This window comes from Lissotriton vulgaris, chromosome 8 (assembly GCF_964263255.1).
Source record: "Lissotriton vulgaris chromosome 8, aLisVul1.2, whole genome shotgun sequence".
Lineage (NCBI taxonomy): Eukaryota > Metazoa > Chordata > Amphibia > Caudata > Salamandridae > Lissotriton > Lissotriton vulgaris.
Window position 1 is genome coordinate 742,995,155 of NC_141696.1, and position 23,147 is coordinate 743,018,301.

A 23,147-nucleotide genomic window follows, 5' to 3' on the forward strand; every position below is an offset into this window, starting at 1 on the left:
AAGCTTCTGGGCAGTTTGGGCTGGACTGTTCCCATGAGGCACAGGGTCAGACTGATTTGCATATGGCCATGTCTGAACTAGGGTGGCAGAGTGGGCTAAAGAACAGTGATGGATTAAACACAGATCTGTTGACTGGGTGTGAGTGTTTGATTGGTTCAGATGCTCCGTCCATCACCACCCCCTTTTGTACTGCTTTGTTCGCCATAAGTTGGCAAGGTTTGCTCAGACGTGAGTTGCTTGCTCACTTTGCCACTGGATTCAAGCAAGCCTGGCTGAAGACGGCTGTAATGCCAGACACCGGTCCTAGGAAGCTTGTTTCCGATCCAGGGAAGGCATGGCAGTTCGGGCTGGACTGTTCCCATGAGGCACAGGGTTAGACTGATTTGTATATGGCCATGTCTGAACTGGGGTGGTAGAGTGGGCTAAAGAACGGTGATGGATTAAACCCAGATCTGTAGACTGGATGTGAGTGTTTTATTGGTTCAGATGCTCCGTCCATCACCACCCCCTTTTGTACCTATAGAGAGCCGAGCCTCAAGAAGAAGTTCGAATACTAATGTGTAAGTGCGCAACAAAAGAGGACAAATGGTTACCACTACCCACATCTCCCAATAAAACGGCTAGAGGGTCCTTTGGAACCTCCAACACTATATTTTTAATGGGAGGAAGAAAAGCCTTTCAAAAGGTTTCTAGGGCCAAACGATCCACCACATGTAAAACATTGATCTGGGAGTGTTGCATCCTTTCGAAAATATCTCTTACCTCCAAGACACTGCTTTCAGAAAAACCAGATACCAGGGTCAATGAACTTCTTAGCAATTCTCTTTATACCTAAATGACACATGACTTTGCTGCTCTTTCACAGACAGCAGCCCATGATGTTTCAAGTATCTCTCCTCCCATCTCTCATTCCCAACGTAACGTGGCAAGTAATTATGTTTGGAGTGGGCTGTAGAGACAATTAGGTCTCCATACTCCTTAAATTATACAGATTATTTTTGCAGCAATAAGTTTTTGACAGGGAGGAGTTCTCTGCTCCCTGATGCTCATAATTTGTTTTCAGTGAGAGAATACCTATTAGGGTTTTCTATACAAATGGTTTCTAAACAGGCATCAAGAGCGGTCAGCCTAATGTTGGACTATAAATCTGCTGATCTCAATAAACCTCTCTGGACCCTAAAGTTATACAGAGTTTTGAAGAGGCCTGTCAGAAAGTCAGGGTTGCCTATGATTGCCTTAAGTAGAATAGAAGCTATTTTCACTGCTATGGATCTGGCGGTCTACTTCTAACAACATGATGATGTCTTTGCAGTTTCTAAGCAAGATTAGTAGATCGAAGAAGGCCGTTCCCGAAACGCTAGGTTTTCAGGTAGGAGGCTAGATCACATGAGGACTAGTTGAGCCAAGCAGCAGAAACATGCCATACAACCTGCAAGATGCAATAGAATTAATGTCTGATAGAAAACTGGACTGCATGGACACAACTGCACTACTTATTGGTGTGCAAAATCTGTACTGATACTCACAATTTGACTGCAAATCTGAGCAAGCATGCAAGAAGGACAAGTTATAATGCAGTTCTGAACATCCACCAAGGATTAGAGAGTGATGGGGAAAATATAAACGAGAGAGAAGAAAGCGAATATATATACACACATATATATATTCTTCACCAAATTGCCTCAGCTTCTAATGCGCACACAACGTATGGCCTGCCACCCGGCTTAATAAGTAACAACTCATTTCGTGTTTCACAATTTATTTAAATTGCCTGACGCATTTCAAGACATCCTTGTCTCTTCCTCATAGGCTGTTTATGGAATTCACGGAGCTTTCCCCTTGCTGATTGGATAATAGCATGCTGATAGTTTATATATATATCAAATGCAGTTTCCCCGTTAAGGGAGTTGAGTCTCCATGTACTCCCGGATATTTTCTGCAATTACAGCCATACACCAATGTTAGTAGATCGGTTTTGGGTTTATTTCATTTCTCAGCAAGCCAGCAACACCTTGCGCGTTTCGGTCTCTACGGAGACCTTGCTCACAGGAAACCATCACTACATTTTTTTTACAAAATTTAAATAAAGAAAGAAACATCCTCTATGTCGACACTTCACTTCCTGTTAACGGCACAGGAATTATGGGACATGTAGTTTTTGTCCAAATATTTGAACCATGATGTTAACTTGTATTTTCAACATTGCACCATTAAATATGACATGGGAATCACAAAATAAATGTATACCCTCCAGTGGGATAATGAGTCATTGCCATAATTCAAACTTATTGTTCAATTTGAATCAAGCCCTCCAGTGGGCACACCTGCTTACATTTCTAATTACAACCCATTAGATTTCATTATATTATATCACATCTTCCCATGTACTATTCATATTTCTATTATTTATCCTATGCGTCTAATTAAGAGGAAAAGTTAAGTAAACAAAACAAATTTGTGCACTGAATTATTTCATATAACCAGTGAAAAATTATTAAAAGTTATTGAGAGAGATAGTTCATGTTCAGTTCATTAGTTTTGAGTTCAAAGGTGGCAATGTAGTTCCTCATCCAGGTTGTGCCCATGAGGATTAAGGGTGCGAAAGCTCATTATATGTTTGTATTCTTTCTGTCTCATTTTTTCACGATCCCCCTCCTTGTTGATTTATTCCAACACTTTCAATTCCATAAAATTTTAGTTCTTTCCAATTTCCTTTGTGTTCTCTCTCCATATGTTTGGCCATTGTGTTACTTCTGTCATTATTAATTGTTGCACGTACATGTTCCAAAATGCGTATCTTAAGTTCTTTTTTGGTGCTGCCAATATATTTCAATGAACACGGGCATTCTAAAACATAGATAACAAATTGCGTTTTGCAGTTGATCAGTTGATTAATTGTCCAAGTCTTGTTATTTGCCATGGTCACTTCCTTGATATTTTTGGAGATACAACAAACTTTGCAACCAGAGCATTTGTAGAAACCTTTGGGTTTATACCAAGCCTCTGGTTTCTTCGGATCCTGAAAATGACTGAAAATTAATTTGTCTTCTGAGTTCTTAGCCCTTTCGATACATTATATTTGGATGATCTCCCACAATTTCAGCTGTTTTTGGATCCATGTGCAAAATATGCCAATTTTTCCTTAAGATTTTTGTTATAGATTCATTTGCTGTGGAGTGAGTTGTTATGAATCGGATTTTTTGATCATCACTTTCTTGGTTGGATTTTTCTTTCAACAAATCTGTTCTTTTGATGCTGGAGGATCGTTTCAATGCAGTTTGGAATGTGGCTCGATGGTATTTACGTTTTTCAAATCTTTTACTAGCCAGTTTTTTGTTAATGTTCCAATCTTCTTCCTTTGAGCATATTCTTTTGATTCTTAAGAATTCACCATATGGAATATTATGGATAAGACTAGATTGATGAAAACTTTGAGCGTGTAATACTGCGTTTGTCGCAGTGCTCTTGCGATGTAAGGTTGTTTGTATTGTGTTATCTTGAATAAAAATCTCTGTATCCAAAAAGATCACTTTTGATTCACTTATTGTATACGTAAATTTTAAACCAAAATTGGAGTTGTTAAGTACTTCAAAATCACTTCAAAAGTGATCTTTTTGGATAGAGATTTTTATTCAAGATAACACAATACAAACAACCTTACATCGCAAGAGCACTGCGACAAACGCAGTATTACACGCTCAAAGTTTTCATCAATCTAGTCTTATCCATAATATTCCATATGGTGAATTCTTAAGAATCAAAAGAATATGCTCAAAGGAAGAAGATTGGAACATTAACAAAAAACTGGCTAGTAAAAGATTTGAAAAACGTAAATACCATCCAGCCACAATCCAAACTGCATTGAAACGATCCTCCAGCATCAAAAGAACAGATTTGTTGAAAGAAAAATCCAACCAAGAAAGTGATGATCAAAAAATCCGATTCATAACAACTCACTCCACAGCAAATGAATCTATAACAAAAATCTTACGGAAAAATTGGCATATTTTGCACATGGATCCAAAAACAGCTGAAATTGTGGGAGATCATCCAAATATAACGTATCGAAGGGCTAAGAACTTAAAAGGCAAATTAATTTTCAGTCATTTTCAGGATCAGAAGAAACCAGAGGCTTGGTATAAACCCAAAGGTTTCTACAAATGCTCTGGTTACAAAGTTTGTTGTATCGCCAAAAATATCAAGGAAGTGACCATTGGCAAATAAGACTTGGACAATTAATCAACCGATCAACTGCTAAACGCAATTTGTTATCCATGTTTTAGAATGCCCGTGTTCATTGAAATATATTGGCAGCACCAAAAAAAAAACTTAAGATACGCATTTTGAAACATGTACGTGCAACAATTAATAATGACAGAAGTAACGCAATGGCGAAACATATGGAGAGAAAACACAAAAGAAATTGGAAAGAACTAAAATTTTATGAAATTGAAAGTGTTGGAATAAATCAACGAGGAGGGGATCGTGAAAAAATAATGAGACAGAAAGAATCAAAACATATAATGAGCTTTCGCACCCTTAATCCTCATGGGCACAACCTGGATGAGGAACTACATTGCCACCTTTGAACTCAAAACTAATGAACTGAACATGAACTCTCTCTCTCAATAACTTTTTAATAATTTTTCAACGGTTATATGAAATAATTCAGTGCACAAATTTGTTTTGTTTACTTAACTTTTCCTCTTATTTAGACGCATAGGATAAATAATAGAAATATGAATAGTACATGGGAAGATGTGATATAATATAATGAAATCTAATGGGTTGTAATTTGAAATGTAAGCAGGTGTGCCCACTGGAGGGCTTGATTCAAATTGAACAATAAGTTTGAATTATGGCAATGACTCATTATCCCACTGAAGGGTATAAATTTATTTTGTGATTCCCATGTCATATTTAATGGTGCAATGTTGAAATTACAAGTTAACATCATGTTTCAAATAATTGGACAAAAACTACATGTCCCATAATTCCTGTGCCGTTAACAGGAAGTGAAGTGTCGACATAGAGAGAGAATGTTTCTTTCTTTATTTAAATTTTGTAAAAAAAATGTAGTGGTGGTTTCCTGTCAGCAAGGTCTCCGTAGAGACCGAAACGCGCAAGGTGTTGCTGGCTTGCTGAGAAATGAAATAAACCCAAAACCGATCTACTAACATTGGTGTATGGCTGTAATTGCAGAAAATATCTGGGAGTGCATGGAGACTCAACTCCCTTAACGGGGAAACTGGATTTGAAATTAATCACGGCTTGGTTCTGCCGTGCTCCGTGTGCACCGCCATAGAGCACCCGGCAGCCCGCCCAGTGGACCAAACGGAAAGGAATGAATATATATATATATATATATATATATATATATATATATATATACACACAAATATATATATATATAATGCACTGGTATTTAATGCTATTAGCAGAACGCTACCGCTGGCTGAGGACTGCATTCATTTAAAATTGTATAACTGTGAAATTAACAGACTCCCATGCGCTGGCTGTGAAGGTGCTATTTTTAAACTTACACTTGCACTGAATTACACCTTCTCAGGAGCGCTTATCTATAGACCGCCGGGGGCGGCATCAAATTGGCTGACAAACATGTCAGAACTCATTGGCCCTTTAGTAATGAAAACTGCTAATTTCACGATCACTGGAGATATGAACCTGCATTTGGAAAAAGAGGAATGCACAACTGCCAAGGAACTTATAGAAGATTTAGCATCCCTTAATCTGACCTTGAAGAACTCGGGATTGACGCATAACGCCGGTCATCTGTTGGATCCTATCTTTTCCAACATAAATGACATCATTACGTATCCCGCCCTACCCGTGCCCTGGTCAGACCATTTTCTTGTCAAATTTTCACTCCAGGTAGAATTGTCAAATAAAGACAAAGTACCGGCACCTACCCAATTTGTTAGGAAATGGAAAAAACTTGATATTTCTAGTCTTAACTCTTTTTTGGAAGGACATCTTCCCTGCACAAAGTCAACGGTACAAAATTTTTCCACATCAGTTCAAAATTGGCTCATGGCAGCCATTGACTCTTCTTTGCCCAAAACGAAGTTAAAACTCAATAATCATCGCCCCCTGCTCCGTGGTTTAACGAGACACTAAAGCAGGAAAAAAACAGCTGTAAAAACGCAGAGCGTCAATGGAGGAAGACCTATTCTTCTGAAGCAAAGAAGGACTATAAAATAAAACTAACAAACTATCAAAAGTTGTGTGGAAAAGCCAAAGCAGAATTCGTATGTACAAAAATTACAGAGGCCCTGGATCAATCTAAAACACTCTTCAAAATAGTTAAAGAGTTGGCTGGTTCAAATACAACACAACCTTCGCCAGACCTTAATAAGACACAATGTGATCTACTGGCTACCTTCTTTGTCAATAAAGTTGATAAAATATATCAGGGCATAGAACTGGCACAACATGAACAAAATCAGGCAAATATGACCTTGCCAAATACTCCATCTGCCAAACCGAGCAATTATACTGACATACTAGATCCGATTGCTCCCTCTGAGACACCTCCCATTGTATTAGATAACTGGCCTAAGCTCAGTACAGACATAGTTTGCGAGCTACTTGACACTATTAAATCAGGTTCGCCCAAAGATCCTTTACCATGCTCAGTTCTAAAACAACTCAGCAGAGGCGCTATGGCCATTATCACCGACCTTCTAAATGCATCACTTCAGGAAAATTACGTGCCTGATGAATGGAAGCATGCAATGATTCATCCGCTGTTAAAGAAAGCGGGTGCTGACCCTAATTTGCCCTCTAACTTCCGGCCTATTTCCCTCTTGCCAATTTTTGCAAAAATATTAGAGAAACATGTTCATCTGTCCCTTACAGACTTTATAACCACACACGACCTGTTGCCCTCCCATCAATCAGGATTTCGGTCAGGCTTCTCTTCTGAGACGACCTTGCTGGGTGTAACAGAGAACATCCGTTCCATGTTGGATAGAGGAGAAACAGTGGCCTTGTGCTGCTCGACCTTTGTGCAGCATCCGATACGGTGTCTCATGCGGTACTCATGCGGACACTTCACTCTATAGGCATACGTGGTGCAGCCATCAACTGGATTAATTCACTGCTGGAAAATCGTACATTTCAAGTTCTCACAATCTGCTTGCTCAGACACCCTGACTTTCAAACACAGAGTACCGCAGGGCTCCATTCTGAGCCCGCTGCTCTTCAACATATACATGAGCCCACTTGCTAAAGTAGTAGAAGAGACTGGATTGCAAATGTTTTCCTATGCTGACGATTCTCAGCTTCTCTTCTCTCTTTCCTCTGCGGAACGTGACAATCCTTCCTCCTTAAAATTAGGACTGAGTAAGATTGCAGAGTGGATGCAAGAAAACTTTCTTAAACTGAACAGTGATAAGACCGAGTTAATAGTCCTGGGGAAAAATAAAGAGCTTTGGGAACCCCAACATTGGCCATCTGAAATGGGCACTCTTCCGGTTCCGGCCACGCAGGCTCGTAATTTGGGTGTCATTGTTGATGATTCCCTGAATATGCACCAGCAAGTTGTGAAGACATCGGCCACCTGCTTCGCAATACTAAAATGGCTCAAAAAGATATGCTGGATGCTGCCGGAACACACTAAGAAAACAGTCATCAACGCCTTAATAACATCTAGGCTTGATTATGGCAACGTTTTATACTTAGGGGCAAAAAAGGCCACAATCCGCAGATTGCAGGCAGTGCAAAATGTTGTGGAAAATCCCCATTAACACATCAACGTCCAAATATATCCAAGAGTTGCATTGGTTGAGAATAGAGAATCAGATCAAAATTAAATCCCTATGCTTTATGCATAAGATCTCCACTAAGAATGCCCCAAAGTACTAGCAAAATCTAGTACGTCCCTATCATCCCTCCCGGACCCTTCGATCAGCAACAGCTAATCACTTTGTGATCCCCAAAATAAAACTGTCGCACATGAGCGGTAAATCCTTCTCGTTTCTTGGACCCTCACTTTGGAACGCTTTGCCACACGCACTATGCAATGAGACGAGTTATATGAAATTCAGGAAAGCCTTAAAAACATGGCTGTTCAATATCTGAAATGCCTTGCCCCGAAAGCTATCACTGGATCTTTAGCACCGGGAAACCCTTTGTTGGGTAGCTGTTGCGCTATACAAATGAAATAAATAAATAAATACAAATATCCACCCAGTCACTCATCAGTTAATCATACAGTAACCAATTTACCCAACAATAATCCAGCCACCACCATTCATAGCACCATGCATCCATATAAATATGAACTCCCTACATATGCATGCAATTGGTCAGTTACTCCTCCATCCAAACACTCACTTATCCAACGGTTGACTTACTATTGCATTCACAAGCATCCATCCATCCATACAAAAATACATACACCTGCCAACCAATGGAAAAAAAATCACTTTCATTTATAAGACAGACCTACTACCGTAATTAATGCTATTTAGCTCTAATAACAGACACCTTTAGTTGTCTGTAAGACATCATGTCATCAATTCTTCAAAAATGTTCAAGTGCAGAATGAGATGACTTTTGACTCATATACTGGCATGCATGTATTTTTCATGGATTACCATGGCTTAGATTTGCTAGGCTAGCCATCAAGGCTATTGCATTTTGTAGAACGTACACTGATCTGTTTGTTTTCACAGAAGTTTCAGTGATGGGACATCAAACAGTCCTTTCTAAGGCATAACAGTTGTTTGTTTTTTAACGTACAGCAACTGCCTGACACAGCAACATTTATTTGCTGTTTTCGTTTAAGAAGTGCTACTGTTTATATGACTTAGCATTTCACAAAGACATGTATTATTCCCAAATCATACTTGCACATTTCACGGTTTTATTTTTCTGCCATAATACGAGGTTATTGGATTTTGAGCTCATTGTGTTTAATTCAATCAAAGACAAGTTCACTTACAAGCTTTTTTCTTTTTTTTTTTACAGGTGCAATTGAAATGGTGGCCCTTTGTCGAAATTATCTACTACGCATTTTGCTGTGTATGTTTATTACGTTTACCACTCACAGTGCAAACAGCACCTTCTAACTCCTTTTCTTAACAGTCCTCTTTAAGGAAAGCAATACAATCGGTTTATCAAAGCGGTCCAGCGAATCGCTCCCTAAATGTTGTAACAGCAAGATATTGCTTCATTATGGGATTTTCTTTGTATGACAGGTGGAGGCAACAACCACAAAGTCACCCAACTACTACCAAACACTTTGCAAAACAAAAAAATAAAAAGACACAGACCTGCTGACCTTTTTAGTGCTTGTTTTTAGGTGTCGAAACAGGGAGCTTTACCTGTATTGATAGATGTCCTCAACTTACCAATTATTTTACAAAGTACAATTGAAGAAATACAGACAAAAAAGGGAGCTTTGAGTCTGCATCGCCTCAGACATTCACTTTCAGGTGTTTTTACTACTTTGCCGTTGCTTGAATGGGCTGTCCATGGCATTTGGAGGACTGTTACTCTGTCCCATGTGTGTTCCCATTAAGGTAGATGACGGTGGAATCAAGAAAACCTGGTGTTCTACTGCAGATGCGACCTGACTTGTAGCTTATAATTAGTAGTGTGTGCTCTTAATTCATTTACTTTGTTGACATGATGATCTATCAATTGGCCATTTATTTAGTTTAGGAAGTGCTTGCTGTTTGAAGTCTTGGCTTCTAATAACGATCTGGCGCTATTTACTAATTGCTGTTCATTATGTTTCACTTTGCTGCCATGATATTTTAGATTTACAGCTATATTTTCCTAATATTGTCAAAGGGCCAGTATTTGTTTTGCATTGGCAAAAAAAACAATATTTGGGTGGGTATGCATTTTGAATTCATCACTTACAACGAAAGCTTCATCTTCGACCTCCATTTCATGTTAATATTTGTTGAGGATGATGCTTTAGTCTGCTAATGCAGCCTGCCCAGGAAATGCCCCCTACCTTTCAAAGTGCATACTGTGTAGTCCACGACGTTTCTTCCTTATGGATTTTCTATCTAGGGCAGCTGAGCGCAGCACATGTGCCAACTGTTACCAAACACTTTCCACAATTTAGCACAAAAAACATATTGGCTTTGCCACTGTTTATTTATGTATGGGAACATTTCATAATTTTCTACGTGCTTGGAACATACTGCTTTAATATTACTAACGAGACCGCTCTCAGCAAGACTGAAGAACAAATATCGATGTGGCTTTTCATAACGTTGGTGTAGTTATTAATCGAGGTCAGGGAGCCTGATGTTTCCGACTACATCCTGACTAACATATTTCCAGCACAGCAAATACAGTCACCGCATCCTCTCTGACACCTGAGACTCCACTGCATCATTCACTATTACCTGGCTATAATGGAGCAACATAACAATACCATGCTGCTACGTGAATCACACTTACAAGCCAACCCCTTTTTCCATAATATACTTAAATCCATCTAAAATGTGGATTCTAATCGTTAGGGCCTCATGCAGGGCAAATTTATAGGTAATTTGATTGAGAGTGCACTAGTGGGTACTATATAAACTTGAATACATGATTAGATGGATGCCTTTTTATACCTAGAAAAGGGCCCTCCAGTAAAGCTGGGTGAGGGGGGAACTAAAACACCTCCTGTGAGAACTCACCAATACTGAACCGGATGCAGCACCATTTTCATTCAATCAGTAATGTTTCATACTTAGAAACTATCAATCACAGAAGTCACATTCTTTACGTGGGCTATGCTCTACTGAAAAAGAGATTAACAGATTTAGGTTTTGATATACAGACCTATAGCAGAATGGAAGTGCGAAATGGCATCAGCCAACTGTCCAGCTGCCAACAACTTTTTGCCCATTTCAAGGTGTTTGTCGACTTCAGCATTTATTCCGCATTCTGCTCCTGCAATGGTGAAGATAAAAAGGTCATTTTTATTGTATGATATATCGGAGGTAAGGTAGCAAGAGAACCTAGCAACGTGATTTTTAAAATGAATGTGCACAAGGGTGTCAAAACAGTAAATTTCCTCATTTGGAAAAAAAACGCATTTTAACTGGAAAGTGCAATATTTTATGATGAATAAAACCCATATAATAAATACATTTTGGTAGTAGGTAACCATACTTAAGCATTGGAAGCACACAAATCAAGTAACATAATGTACTGACTTACGTTAGCCTGACCACGGATGCCATATTAACATTGATTTTACAAGGTAGGGTTAAAAGGCCTGTTTTTGTATTAAACTGTTGTCTTGAACAAGATGCTTTTCACTTCCAAAGCAGATGCTGTAACTTTCCAGAAGCCTTCTGTTAGCTAGTGAATAGGCATTTGTTAAGTATTAGACCACTGATAATGAGGTTCTCAACGAAGGAGAGGAAATGACAATGTTTTGCCTTTATTGTTTCTATGGCCTTTTTTCTCTTTCGTATCCTTCCTTCTGCCTTTTCTTTCGCTTCTTCCTTTTTTGGGTCAGCGTAGTGGGTCCACTCTTCTGTCAATTATCGATTTTTCTTATCTGTGCCTATACTTTTCACGGTATTTCAGTATCATTGGGCGGGCGCTTACCTGGTGCGAATTGCGATTGTATGCTTGTTTTATCCTGAATTGTATGCCTTAGCGCCACTGTCCTAAATGAGATTGATCTAATTGTGGAAATCCTACTATTTTTCCCGCCCTTTATGCGACTGTGATATTGTATGGCACCTGATCCTTCTATTTTTATATTGTAAAATGGAGCCTTTAGAATGCTGTCATTCGCATGGTATGCATAATAGCCAGTTTTAACCGAATCTGTGGTACTTTCGCTTCCAAACTGCCGAGTCGTGTCCTAACTGACTTGCTGTGATGAAACTGATTAGCAGCCAGCTCTGGTGGTTGTAGGCCCATACTTGTAACTGGTTGAAGTAACAATAAAAGTTTTCAACAAAAAAAAAAGATTCAAGAATCCCTTGGTGCTATTAACTCATGTTCCTAGAATTCCTGAAAGAGTGACGACCACTGAATCCTTGGCTCTTATATAATTTTTTTTTTAAATGTTAGTAGATAAATAATGTCCCAACTGTGACAAAATGTCAAAACTTTGGAGAACTCTGCAAAATTCTGCCCAACCAGAGAACAAAACAATCATTTGCAATGCAATAGGTCTCGCATTTACACAAGTTTAAGGTATTGGCATTGTGAATGACAATGCCTTTTATTTATGTTTTCAAAACTACAACATAAATAAAAAGCATTGTCATTTATATTATTAATAGCTCAAACTCGTGTAAATGCGAGACCTAGTGCATTGCAAATGCTTGTTTTATAGGGCCACAAGTTTTCACCAAACCCCCTGATCTGGAGAAATTTCACCATTTCAAGCCTGTGGTGTCACTGAATTGGGGTCCTAGCTTTTCCCAGTGGAAGGAGGCTGTGCAGAGGTCGGAAAGATTGCAGCATTTGAATTGCAAAAATGTCCCGTCATAGCACTGGACTCCGGGCCATCCCCTCCATCCTCAAATTGGAAACAGTCCCTGTATCGGCGCTGTGAATGGGAAGAACAGCCGCCAACACATCTGTGTGTTGTTACCCTGGGTCCTGGAAAAAGGAGCCCACCATTGCTGCGCCTAGAAAATTGTTTTAAGAGTTAAAAAAAAAAAAAAAAGAGAATAATAATTCCAAAATAACAAGCGAACTTGACATTTGATATATAAATAACCCGTCCAAGAGAAAGAGAGAGTGGGTTAGTGTTAGGATTCTGAATACAGGAAGTGCAGCAAGCTGCTCTTCTGTAGGTCTAGCCTCAGCTGTATGCCAAAGCTCCAAGAGGCGATTTAATTCATAGTAGGGTGCGCTATCACAAATGTCAATTCTTCCTACTTAGGACTGACACTCATCTTCTGTAACCTGTTCTACTGTCACCCTGTAAATACAGTCCTCAAATCAACGCAAATGCTCGGAGTAAAAATAAAATAAATCACCAGCTCGTAACAAGGTAACACAAAAGGTGACATAAATTCAGAGGTTAGATAGTAGTTGAGGTGGAGTAGACATAGGTGAGGTAGTAAAAGAGGAGTGAAGTACAAACAGAAATGCAGCAGACCGGAGATAGGGAATGATAAAAAGAGGAATGAGAGAGTCAGAAAGGAGGTATAGACAGTCAGTGAGGAGGTATAGACAGTCAGTGAGGAGGTAACCAAGTAGAAGATTTTGTGAAAATTAAGAAGTGAGACAGAAACAGAGGAGTGATGTGCAGAGAAAAGTGTGAGGTGTGCACAGAGCTGAGGTTAATAGGGGGAACTGTATAAATGTAGAGATAGGAACAGTATGTTGAGAATGTGAGAGAGGTACAATCAAGACAGGTTAGAGAAGGGTGTATGGAAAGATGAGGTAGACACAAGAATATTAGACAGTTGAGCGAGAGATAGGGAAGACAGACACATGCGGAGAGATAGGTGAGAAGCGACAGATTTTTTTCATTTTATCATTTTATTTCGCTGCCCAAGGGCCAAAGTCATCCCCCGACAGGCATGGTCAGCTGTTACATTTAAAAAATCTGTTTTACACCTACCATTATCACTTCTACAGGAGACTCTTCCACCTCCTGCTTACCTGGGTACGGTTCTTGGCTGGGCAGCGGCTCCTCCTGCCCCAGCAGAGCGGCTCTGTAGGGATTACCCCGCTGTGACCGCATTTATAGCAGGTGTCCACCCCGTGCCATGGCCACATTTAATGTATTTTTAGGCGCGTTCTGCCTTCTGAAAATCACTGTTGCGGCCCGGAGGGCGAAACCAGAAGTCAGGCATCCTTGCCCCTGGGACCTGGTCGAAGTCCTGAGAAGTCCCGGGTCCCAGGAGGGGCCCCGGGTGAAGTGGAGAGGCAGGGATAGTTTCTGCATGGCTCCCATATGCTGAGGAAGCCCCTGCAGGGTGTCGCATGGGAAACCCGCGCAGGACACCGAGAAGAGAGGAAACGGAGTCTATGCACAGCAGCCCGGTGAGTGGGGCTGCACGCTGGCAGTAGTGAGTGCCTGTCCCGAGTGGTCCCGCCGTTGCGGGCCACTTCATCGGGGGCATATTTTATTTTAAGTGCGCTGCCAAACAAAGTACAGGCTGTAAATCTTACACAACAAAGAAAGACGGTAAGGCGGGCATTAACGCGATAGCAAGTGCCAGGTGCCAGCTGTACATCTTTAACAATGAAACTGAAACTTAACTGCAAAAGCTCACAGTGGATGCTAGCACGTGTTCGCGCGTGCGTCCACATTTCCAGTCCATCCTGCGCGTGCCCATCTCTTGTCTCCCTTGAGAGGTAAGTCAGTAACAATAGATCTCGCTGGCGACAACGCTTTTGCCAGGCGAGACCTAAAAAGATGGAACTGTAATTACTCAGTAGAGACCAGCTCCTGAGGCTTATAAATTAAAAAACCCTACTCTTTTGTCGGTCGAAGTTGGTAGGGAGATTATCTGGTATTGAAAAGAGCATTTGCGGGAATTGGCTGCCAGCTTTTTGGCTTTGTCAATGCTCGTTTTGGTCTGGTTTTAAAAAAAATACTTCGTGGTTGAACTAGCTCACCAATATGTTTTTTTTTTAAGATGCTAAAATCAAAAACATTTTGCCAAAAAAGGAAACATTTCAAATGAGCTAGTCTTTGGAATAGAAGGGAACTAATTTGTCAAGTCGCTGAAATCTGCGAAAGCCGCTGCCGCCAAAAAGGCTGCCCAAGCTGCGAGCCAAAAACCCAAAGCCACAATCAGAAGGGCCAGAGGTCAGCTTCACAAGCTCAAGTATAGCTCGAATTTGGCTTAATGAACCAAGGCCCACAACCAATGAAAAATTACTAAATTCAACCTACATATTTCACAAGGGAAGAAATTAAACCTGCTCTACCAATTAGAAAATGTTTTTTTTTATTGCAACCTTAACTCAATTTTGTGGCACTGTCAGGTTGGGCCATAGCACATGTACACTGAAAGGCAGCCTTCAAAGAGTGCAATTAAGGCAACTTTATCCTTTATATTCAGGGCACTTGAATTATGCGGCAGAGGAAGGCCAAATTATGTGCCAGGGTTGAGTAAATTATGCATCAAGAAAAGGCAAATTATGCGGCATAATTCGGCACATTTTGTGATAGTATTACTTCATTATTTTCTCCTTTTTACGTTTATTAACACAGACTGGTATTGGTTGTACCTCATTAGTACCAATTTAACACCCAAATGTATCAATAAGCAACTGAAAGGTAACCAGTCAACCTTTGCAGAGCCTTCCACTGCACAACAACATGTGTGGCTGTGCGTTTAGTAATTTTTGAACTGTTTGTGCTACAAACAACTTTTTTATGTAAAAATCAGCAGATTATGGTTTATGTGGCAAACACTGCAAATCTATAATGATGCGAAAAATGCCACAGGTCCACAATCGCATAATTCCAGTGGCCCTATGTATATTTGATCCCAACTGGATGGTACTCACAGACCTGCCAACTCACACAGTGCCACAGTGTGTCACACGATTTTAGCTGCCTTCCCACGGTCACCCGTTCAGGAGCAAAAATCACACAAAGGCAAGAAAGTCAGCTGGAAAGCACAGCACAGAGTGGCCTTTCAGCTGTTTTTTTGGAGGCTCTAAGCAGCAAATGCCCATTAAGGGGTGTGAAAACGCCCCAGGACATCGTGATAGCCACAGCTACCATTTGTTTTTTGGTGTTGAGTGGACCTGGCCAGATTTGTGGAGGGCACAGTGCTTCTCAGGTAGCTCTAGGCACGATACCCCACTCCTTCATAGCCATGCCGGTCAATCACACCATCTTGATCGACCGTGTCGGACAGGCCGGCATCCGGGGCACTGCGGCCCGCTGGCTGATGTCCTTCTTGGAGAATCGCTCTCAGGCAGTTCGGCTTGGAGAGCTAGCCGGCACCAAACAGTCCATCACATGTGGAGTTCCACAGGGCTCTTCCCTGTCACCTCACCGGTTTAATCTCTACATTCTTCCTCTGATTCAGGCCCTCAGAGATGAGCAAGTGATGGTGTTTAACTACGCAGATGATTTACAGCTGCTGTTCACGATTGATAATTCTGAAACCTCTATTTTGAACTTTCAATCGACTATGAGGAACATCAAAGCTTGGATGGACCAAAACCACTTGATATTAAATCCGGGAAAAACTGAGCTAGTTCTCACGGGAGACAGCGTCAAACACTGGGGCCCCCACTACTGGCCGCCAGACATGGGTCAAGCCCCGACCCCCTCACTGTCGGCAAAGACACTTGGGGTCACCGTGGACTGCGATCTCTCGCTGAAGGCCCAAGTGGGCCAGGTGGTCTCTAAGTGTTTCTTTCAACTAAGAAAAATCCGGAAGATTCGGCGCCTTCTCACTCCGGAGGCAATCACCCAGGTAGTGATCGCCATTGTGCTGTCCCATCTGGACTATGCGAACTCCATTTACCTAGGCCGCCCCCTCTAACTGTCAAAATGCCTCCAGATGGTGCAGAACTATGCCGCCAGATTGATTCTGAATCAACCCAGATGGCAACCAGCTACCCCTCTACTTATGAAACTTCATTGGCTTCCGGTGATCCAGCGTTACACCTTTAAAACAGGATGCACGATTTTCAAATCATTACACTGCAAAAGCCCCAAATTCATTGACCAACTTATCACAAAGTACGTACCGTCTCGCAACCTCCGCTCATCCCATCTTGGCCTCCTTCAGATACCCTCTTTCAAACACAAGCGCTTTGGCGGCTGCAGGTTTGCCACACTGGCTCCTCGTCTGTGGAACACCTTCCCTCTTGAGATTCGGACCTGCCAGGACCTCTTCTCATTTCTGAAAGCCTTAAAGACCTGGCTCTACAGACAAGCCTATCAATAACCCTACATTCCATGTCCCCGGTTATGTTACTGTCTATTCCAGCGCCAGGAAACCAATCGGTGTTAGTGCGCTTAATAAGCTTTTTATTAACATAACATTAACATGCCACTTCTCATACTGAATTTTTTTTAGGTTGGCAGGTCTCTACTCATTTATTACGTACACACACATACAATTTATATCAAACACATTGAACAATGTATGCAATTCTGAAGATGCCCTTTTTCTGAAGATGCACTTTGCACAGAAGCATTTGGTGGATTTGGGCCCAGGTGTACGAACAATTTGAAACTCACAAATCGCTCGCAAACAGGGCAGCAACCGAAAAAGTAGAGTTTTGGCATGTGCGAAGTCATTCACTAACGAAAAATAATAATGCAACTGATTTGCGAATAGCTATTTTTTGTGACCAATATCTGCGAGTCGCAAATACAGAATTGGTATTAGCGATTTACAAACACTATGTTAGAGGAAGTCGCAATTAGTGACTTGTCGCAAAAATGGCTGTTTACACATCAATTTTGCATGGATACCTTTCAGGTGGTAACTGTGTGCAAACTACATTAGCTGGCCCAGAATGAGTTTTCACAATGGCTGCACTCTATGTGATTGTGAGAAGGAGGAAACAGGAGAGGATTTTTTGAACCAGGCTTACCATTTTCCAACAGACAGAGTAGAAAATCCTTGAAAAATACATGCTAAGTAGTGCAGTGATTTTAGATTGAATTACTTAAAACGCATCTTAAAAGCAGTACCCTGCACAGCAGTTTCATTCCCACTCATGAGCAGGTGTTGTGCTCACTGCACCTTTTGGCCTCGGGCAGCTACCAGGGTGCGGTTGCGGAGTCACAAAGTGTGCTGTCATGTTTTTGCAGACGTTCCTTGATGCCACGCTCCCAAACATCAACAGGTAAAAATACCTACCCAGGAATGCAGAGGAAATTCATAATTGAACTTTAACAGGGTTGACAAATTCCCCCAGGTCTTAGGATTGTGTAGATGGAACAGATGATCCTATCTGTCCTCCAGCCCATATAAAATCCCTGTTTCGGAAAAGGAATAATACACACTCTCTCATATCCAAGTGGTATGTGAAGCACATAGTATAATCACAGATAAGTAGTGGCAAAATACCCAAGGAACACCTGCGACACATACATTTTCATGCACAGTGAAATGTACCGTCGTCCACTGCTCCTGTGAATGAGGTACTATTTTGTTCTTTTTAACTTTTAGTGCCCTGCAAACAGAAGGCCTGTATCTGGCAAAAACTTGCCCAGCAGGAAAACAAAACTGCAAAGATTTATTTTCTATAGTTAGCTTTTATTTTGGCAAGTCTTCTTTCTCACTTTGCACTCATGTATTCTTTGATTTTTGATTGTGGGCGCTGTTCTCAAAAGAGGAGGATTATTGTATTGTAAAGCGATATTGTGTATGTGTAATTTCTGAAATGATGCTTTAACACATAATCATGCAGTACACCCCAGTCTACCCTTCTCTAATTCACCCCACCTCACACAAATCCACCCCAAACCAATACAAACCACTCCAGTCCACCACACATCAATCCTCCTAACCCACACACTCCAATCTGCCCCATTCCAATCCAACACAATCTGCACTGCTCCAATTCAACACAATCTGCCCCGCTCCAATCCAATGCATTCTGCTCCGCTCCAATCCAAAGCAATCTGTCCCGCTCCAATACAACGCAATCTGCCCTGCTCCAATCTGCCTGTTCCAAACCGCCAGCTCCAATACAACACATCCTGCTCCAATACAATCCATCCCGCTCCAATACAATCCACTCTGCTCTAATCCAGCCAAAGCCAATGTACCCCACCCCAATGTACCCCACCCCACCTCAATCCAATCCAGTACACCCCACACCAATCCAATCTATTCCACTCCAATCCACCCCACTCCATTGCATTTCACCCCACACCCCTCCAGACCACCCCAATCTATACACCCCATCCAGTCCACCCTGCACTTTACTCCAATCCACCCACTCTACCCCAATCTATTCCACCCCACTCCAATACAATCCACCCCACCCAACTCCAGTCTAATCCACTCTCTACAGTACACGTTAATTCACCTCACTCCAAGCCACCTTACTCTAATCCAATCAACCCCAATCCAAACCAATCCACCTCACCCCATTTCAATCCACCCCATTCAGTCCACCCACTCCAATCCACCAAACTCCACTGAATGCAAAGTACTCTACCCCAATCCAATCCACCCAATCTACTCCAATCCAATCCACTACACTCCACCCCACTGCACTCTGACACTGCACTCTATGACACTCTCTACCACTGAACTCTAGTCCCATCTATGATACTCTAGTCCCCCTACTCCAACAAATGTAGTCTACAACACTACTCTCCCCACTCTAGGACACTCCCCTAACTTTTAGCTATGTTGAACAGCAGCCACATTGTTGTACAACATGGCAAAACCAAATTACCGAAGCAGATAGCTCTTATATAGGCGAGAACTATTGGCTTTGCCAATGCTGGTTTTTCTTTCCGATCCTTCCCACGGTCTCCTCTGCTGAGTCTCTGTATCTTTCTTGGTCCCACCCTCTTCTGCTTTGTGCCCACCTTCTACCCGCTCTTATTCTCTTCCGGCAAGCCCCAGCCTGCCCCTTGGGTTTTTTGCCTCCTGGGTGTGCATCTTGCAAGATGATCATCATGGATACAGTTACGTAGCTCCTGAGATAGTTCTTAAAAATCATAACATCTACAGTGCCCCCAACCGAACACATAAGAGTGCATACATACAGCATAGACGAGACAATGACGCTATCTCAAAACTTGCAAAATAATTCAACAGTGCAACCTTTTTCACACTACCAGATATATTCATGCTGCATAATTAATCTATCTGAACAAAAACACATTAGAAACACTCCATGGCCTAAAGCCACATAGATAGCTAAGCTTTGTCAACTCAACAGCACAGCCATGCCCTCTCACCAACCTACACAGCATAATCAACGATTGCATCAAAACCATACAACGTGTCCACGATGCCTCAAAACTGAACTGCCACAGGACACAACAATGAACACAGCAGACCAGCAGAACAAAACACAGAGCAGTCATTCAGCACACACGTCCAAGCACAGAATACAATACTCTGATCCATTAATGTATTTATCCAGCCATTATCCAATATTAACCTCTAAACAGTCTAATAGGCGGTTCTACCTTGGTTGACAACTATCCAATATGAACTATTTTGAAACACAGACACTAAGGGGCATATGTTTGAAATAGACTTATTGTGAGTCCCTAATAGCGTTTTTTTGTGAATCGCAATTATGGACTCGCAATATGCTATGTATGTAGGACTCGCAATAATAATTGCGATTCATATATATTCCTTAATTGTGAATCGCAATTAAGGAATGCCTTCCCAAATATTCCAATGGGCCTAGAAGACATTCGCAATTTGCGAGTACCCATTTTGTATCCACTTTGTTCGGGGCCCTGATTAGCATACCATACTGCATCACTTATATATGTGTTTTTAGGCAAAAATCCTTTTAAAAATGTAGAGTTTTCCCTCAATGAAAATTACAGATTAACCAAAGCTCAGGTAAGGGACTGGGCAAAGCAACAGATTTAAAACCTATAACAACAAGATATCTTACTGACTTTGAGGCGTTTATATCAAAATACTCAGGCACTATGCAGATATTATCCAATATGTACAGATGACTAAAGGAAGGAAAAAAGAGCCAAATGGAAAATCCAGGAAACATGGGAAAGAACAGATAATAAGGAGTGTGACAAGCAGTCAGTAGCTATCATTGGCATTATAAATATGTTATAAACAGGGAATAAACTGATAAATGAATGTACAACTAGATCCTAATGTCAAGAGAGAGTGTTGGAGATGTGGTAATTTAGAGGTACCATCTCTGCATATTTGATGGTCAAGAACCAGACACTTCTGTAAAGATGTTCTTACCAAAATTAAACAAATGGTGAGCTTTCCAATACAGTTACAGCAGATGTGATCTTGCTAAGCATACAAGGCAAAAGAGCAATACATAGGTCTAAGGTGCAGTGAACATTTTTGAGCCATCGCCTTACAGAGGATAAAAACGTTGAAATCCCCCAATTCGAAAATGACAGAACCCCAAATCAATATTGAGATGGTACACTAAATTATGGATAGTGCTAGGAATGGTAATATATGACATACCTCAATAATGCAAAAAATTTCAAGCAATGTCTGGCAACCATTGCTAAATCATTTAACCAGCACGGCATGCATTATAACTAGCTACAGCGATCGAGAGTGCTAGATCTTAACTAATGGGAAGAGTATGTCGTCTAACGGATATAACGGCCGACCTCGAAGCTGGGGAACAGGGTTAGAGTCTCGGCAGAGACGTTCAACATCCTGTGATTCTGGGCAGAGGACTTAATCTACCCGTACCTAACAAAAAAAATGAATGTGTCTATCTGTAACGCAGCTGGTGCTCATGTGAAGAGCTTGGACACCTTCAGTCAAGTTCGCGTTATATAAAACTAAAAAAAAAAAAAAAATTATGAAGTGGAGCTAATACTTAAGGACAGATCTAGGAGGACGGCTACTCTCGTTCATGTGTAGGGCATTATGACAAATGTAATCAGTATGGAGGACATGACATTGGCACGGGAATTCAAGTTGAATGAGCTAGGGCGTCACGTGAAGATATGATGTGCCTACATGCCAAGTCACTGTTTTACCCGATAAAAACTATTTTCCAACTGATGACGAATGACGGCAAATGCAGACTGATTGAAAGAAAAAGTGTTTTGCCTCAGAGAGCCAACTAAGAGGTTTGAGATGGTGTGAGACAAAGAAAGTAGGCTGAAGGCCAATGATGAGGCAAGCAGCAGGGTTTGGAATCAGCTGAAAATACGGCAGGAAGCTCAAAATAGAAGGAAGGAATTACAGTAGCCCAGAAAGAATGAGTGCATACACTACAAATTGTAGACCAATCACGGTTTTAAGAGTACGAACTTTAAGCAAAATTTTAATAAGGAAGAGGCAGATCTAAGATACTTAGTTAACCGGCTTAACACGAGTGAGTTCTCAAAATATGTACATTCTGAGTGGAGGCTGAAGGTGTAGGAAGAGTAACTGGCTAGATGGTCACCACTCCCAGGTCCAAATTGAAGGAGCAGCCCAAAAACTTTGAAAGTCAGTCTTCTTATTGTTTACTTTGAGAAAATTAGTGCTCATCGAAGTAGCTGCAGCAAACATACAGCCATCAGTGAATGATATTAAACGGAAGCCAAAGGACACTAATAGAGAAACCAGAGGAACAACGTAAAAGATGAGTTGGGCTAAAAGATGATCTCTGAGGTACCACACAAGGAGGCGGTCAAACTGAAGATTGAAAAGGAGAGGGAAAAGCTTTTTGGCATCTCTCAGAAAAGACCAAGTTAAGATAGGCAGAGCTTCGGCATAAATACAGTGGTGAAACAGGCAAAGAAAGTCACAGTGAAGAGTGTCAAAAGTCAAATTTATGGCAATAAAATTAAGGCAGCTTTGTCCCCATGATCTAAGATACAGCGAAGATCATCTAGGACTGCTTGGTGTGCAATTTCCTTGCCATGAATAAAGCCAAATAGTACTCACTTTGTTTTAGATTATCAGAGGTGGGTACTACAGAAATCAAATGTGCAATCGATTTTGGGAGTAAATGGAATGTAAAGAAAGGGAAGGCCCACAAAGGAGAATTGAGCAGGACCCAAAACATATTGTTATACTACTGTGGCAGTGACAAGCACCTAGCGGATTCTGTTGTCTATCCAGCAAAAAAAGGGATGTGTAAAATGTGAAAGGCAGTGGCACTTTCCCAGGTGTGGAAAGTATAAGGAGATACCAGGGATGAGAGTTGTAGAAGAACTGAGTAAGTAGACCAAGTAATTCTTACAGTAAACAACGGTGATGAGGATGGTCTCATTCAATTGTATTCTTGGTTTTTACAACTCCCTCCCACTGAAGCCTAAAAACAATGCATTGTACATGTGCTATCTATACTACTATTATAAAGAGAGAACTGTGTCCTTTGAGCCAGGTAAACTCGAAAAGTACACCACCAATCCAAACACCCAAGACATCTTTGAAAACCTCAGGGCAAGCAGAAGGACATAGGCTATATAAAAATAAAAGTATTCGTTCTTTTAAAAATTTTGGAAAAAAAAAAAGTAGGCCCTTGCAAGTAGCACGTGCGTGATGACATCGGGA

The 23,147-nt window shown here is 41.1% G+C and overlaps 1 protein-coding gene across 1 annotated transcript in view; it reads right to left on the bottom strand.

Moving 5' to 3' along the window:
* DNAJC3 (DnaJ heat shock protein family (Hsp40) member C3) overlaps window positions 1-23,147 on the bottom strand; it is a 251,087-nt gene that overhangs the window by 222,030 nt on the left and 5,910 nt on the right. Inside the window, exon 2 of the mRNA XM_086934645.1 lies at window positions 10,819-10,929. Within this exon, the coding sequence (XP_086790771.1) occupies window positions 10,819-10,929 (111 nt within the window). The remainder of the gene's footprint in view (window positions 1-10,818; window positions 10,930-23,147) is intronic.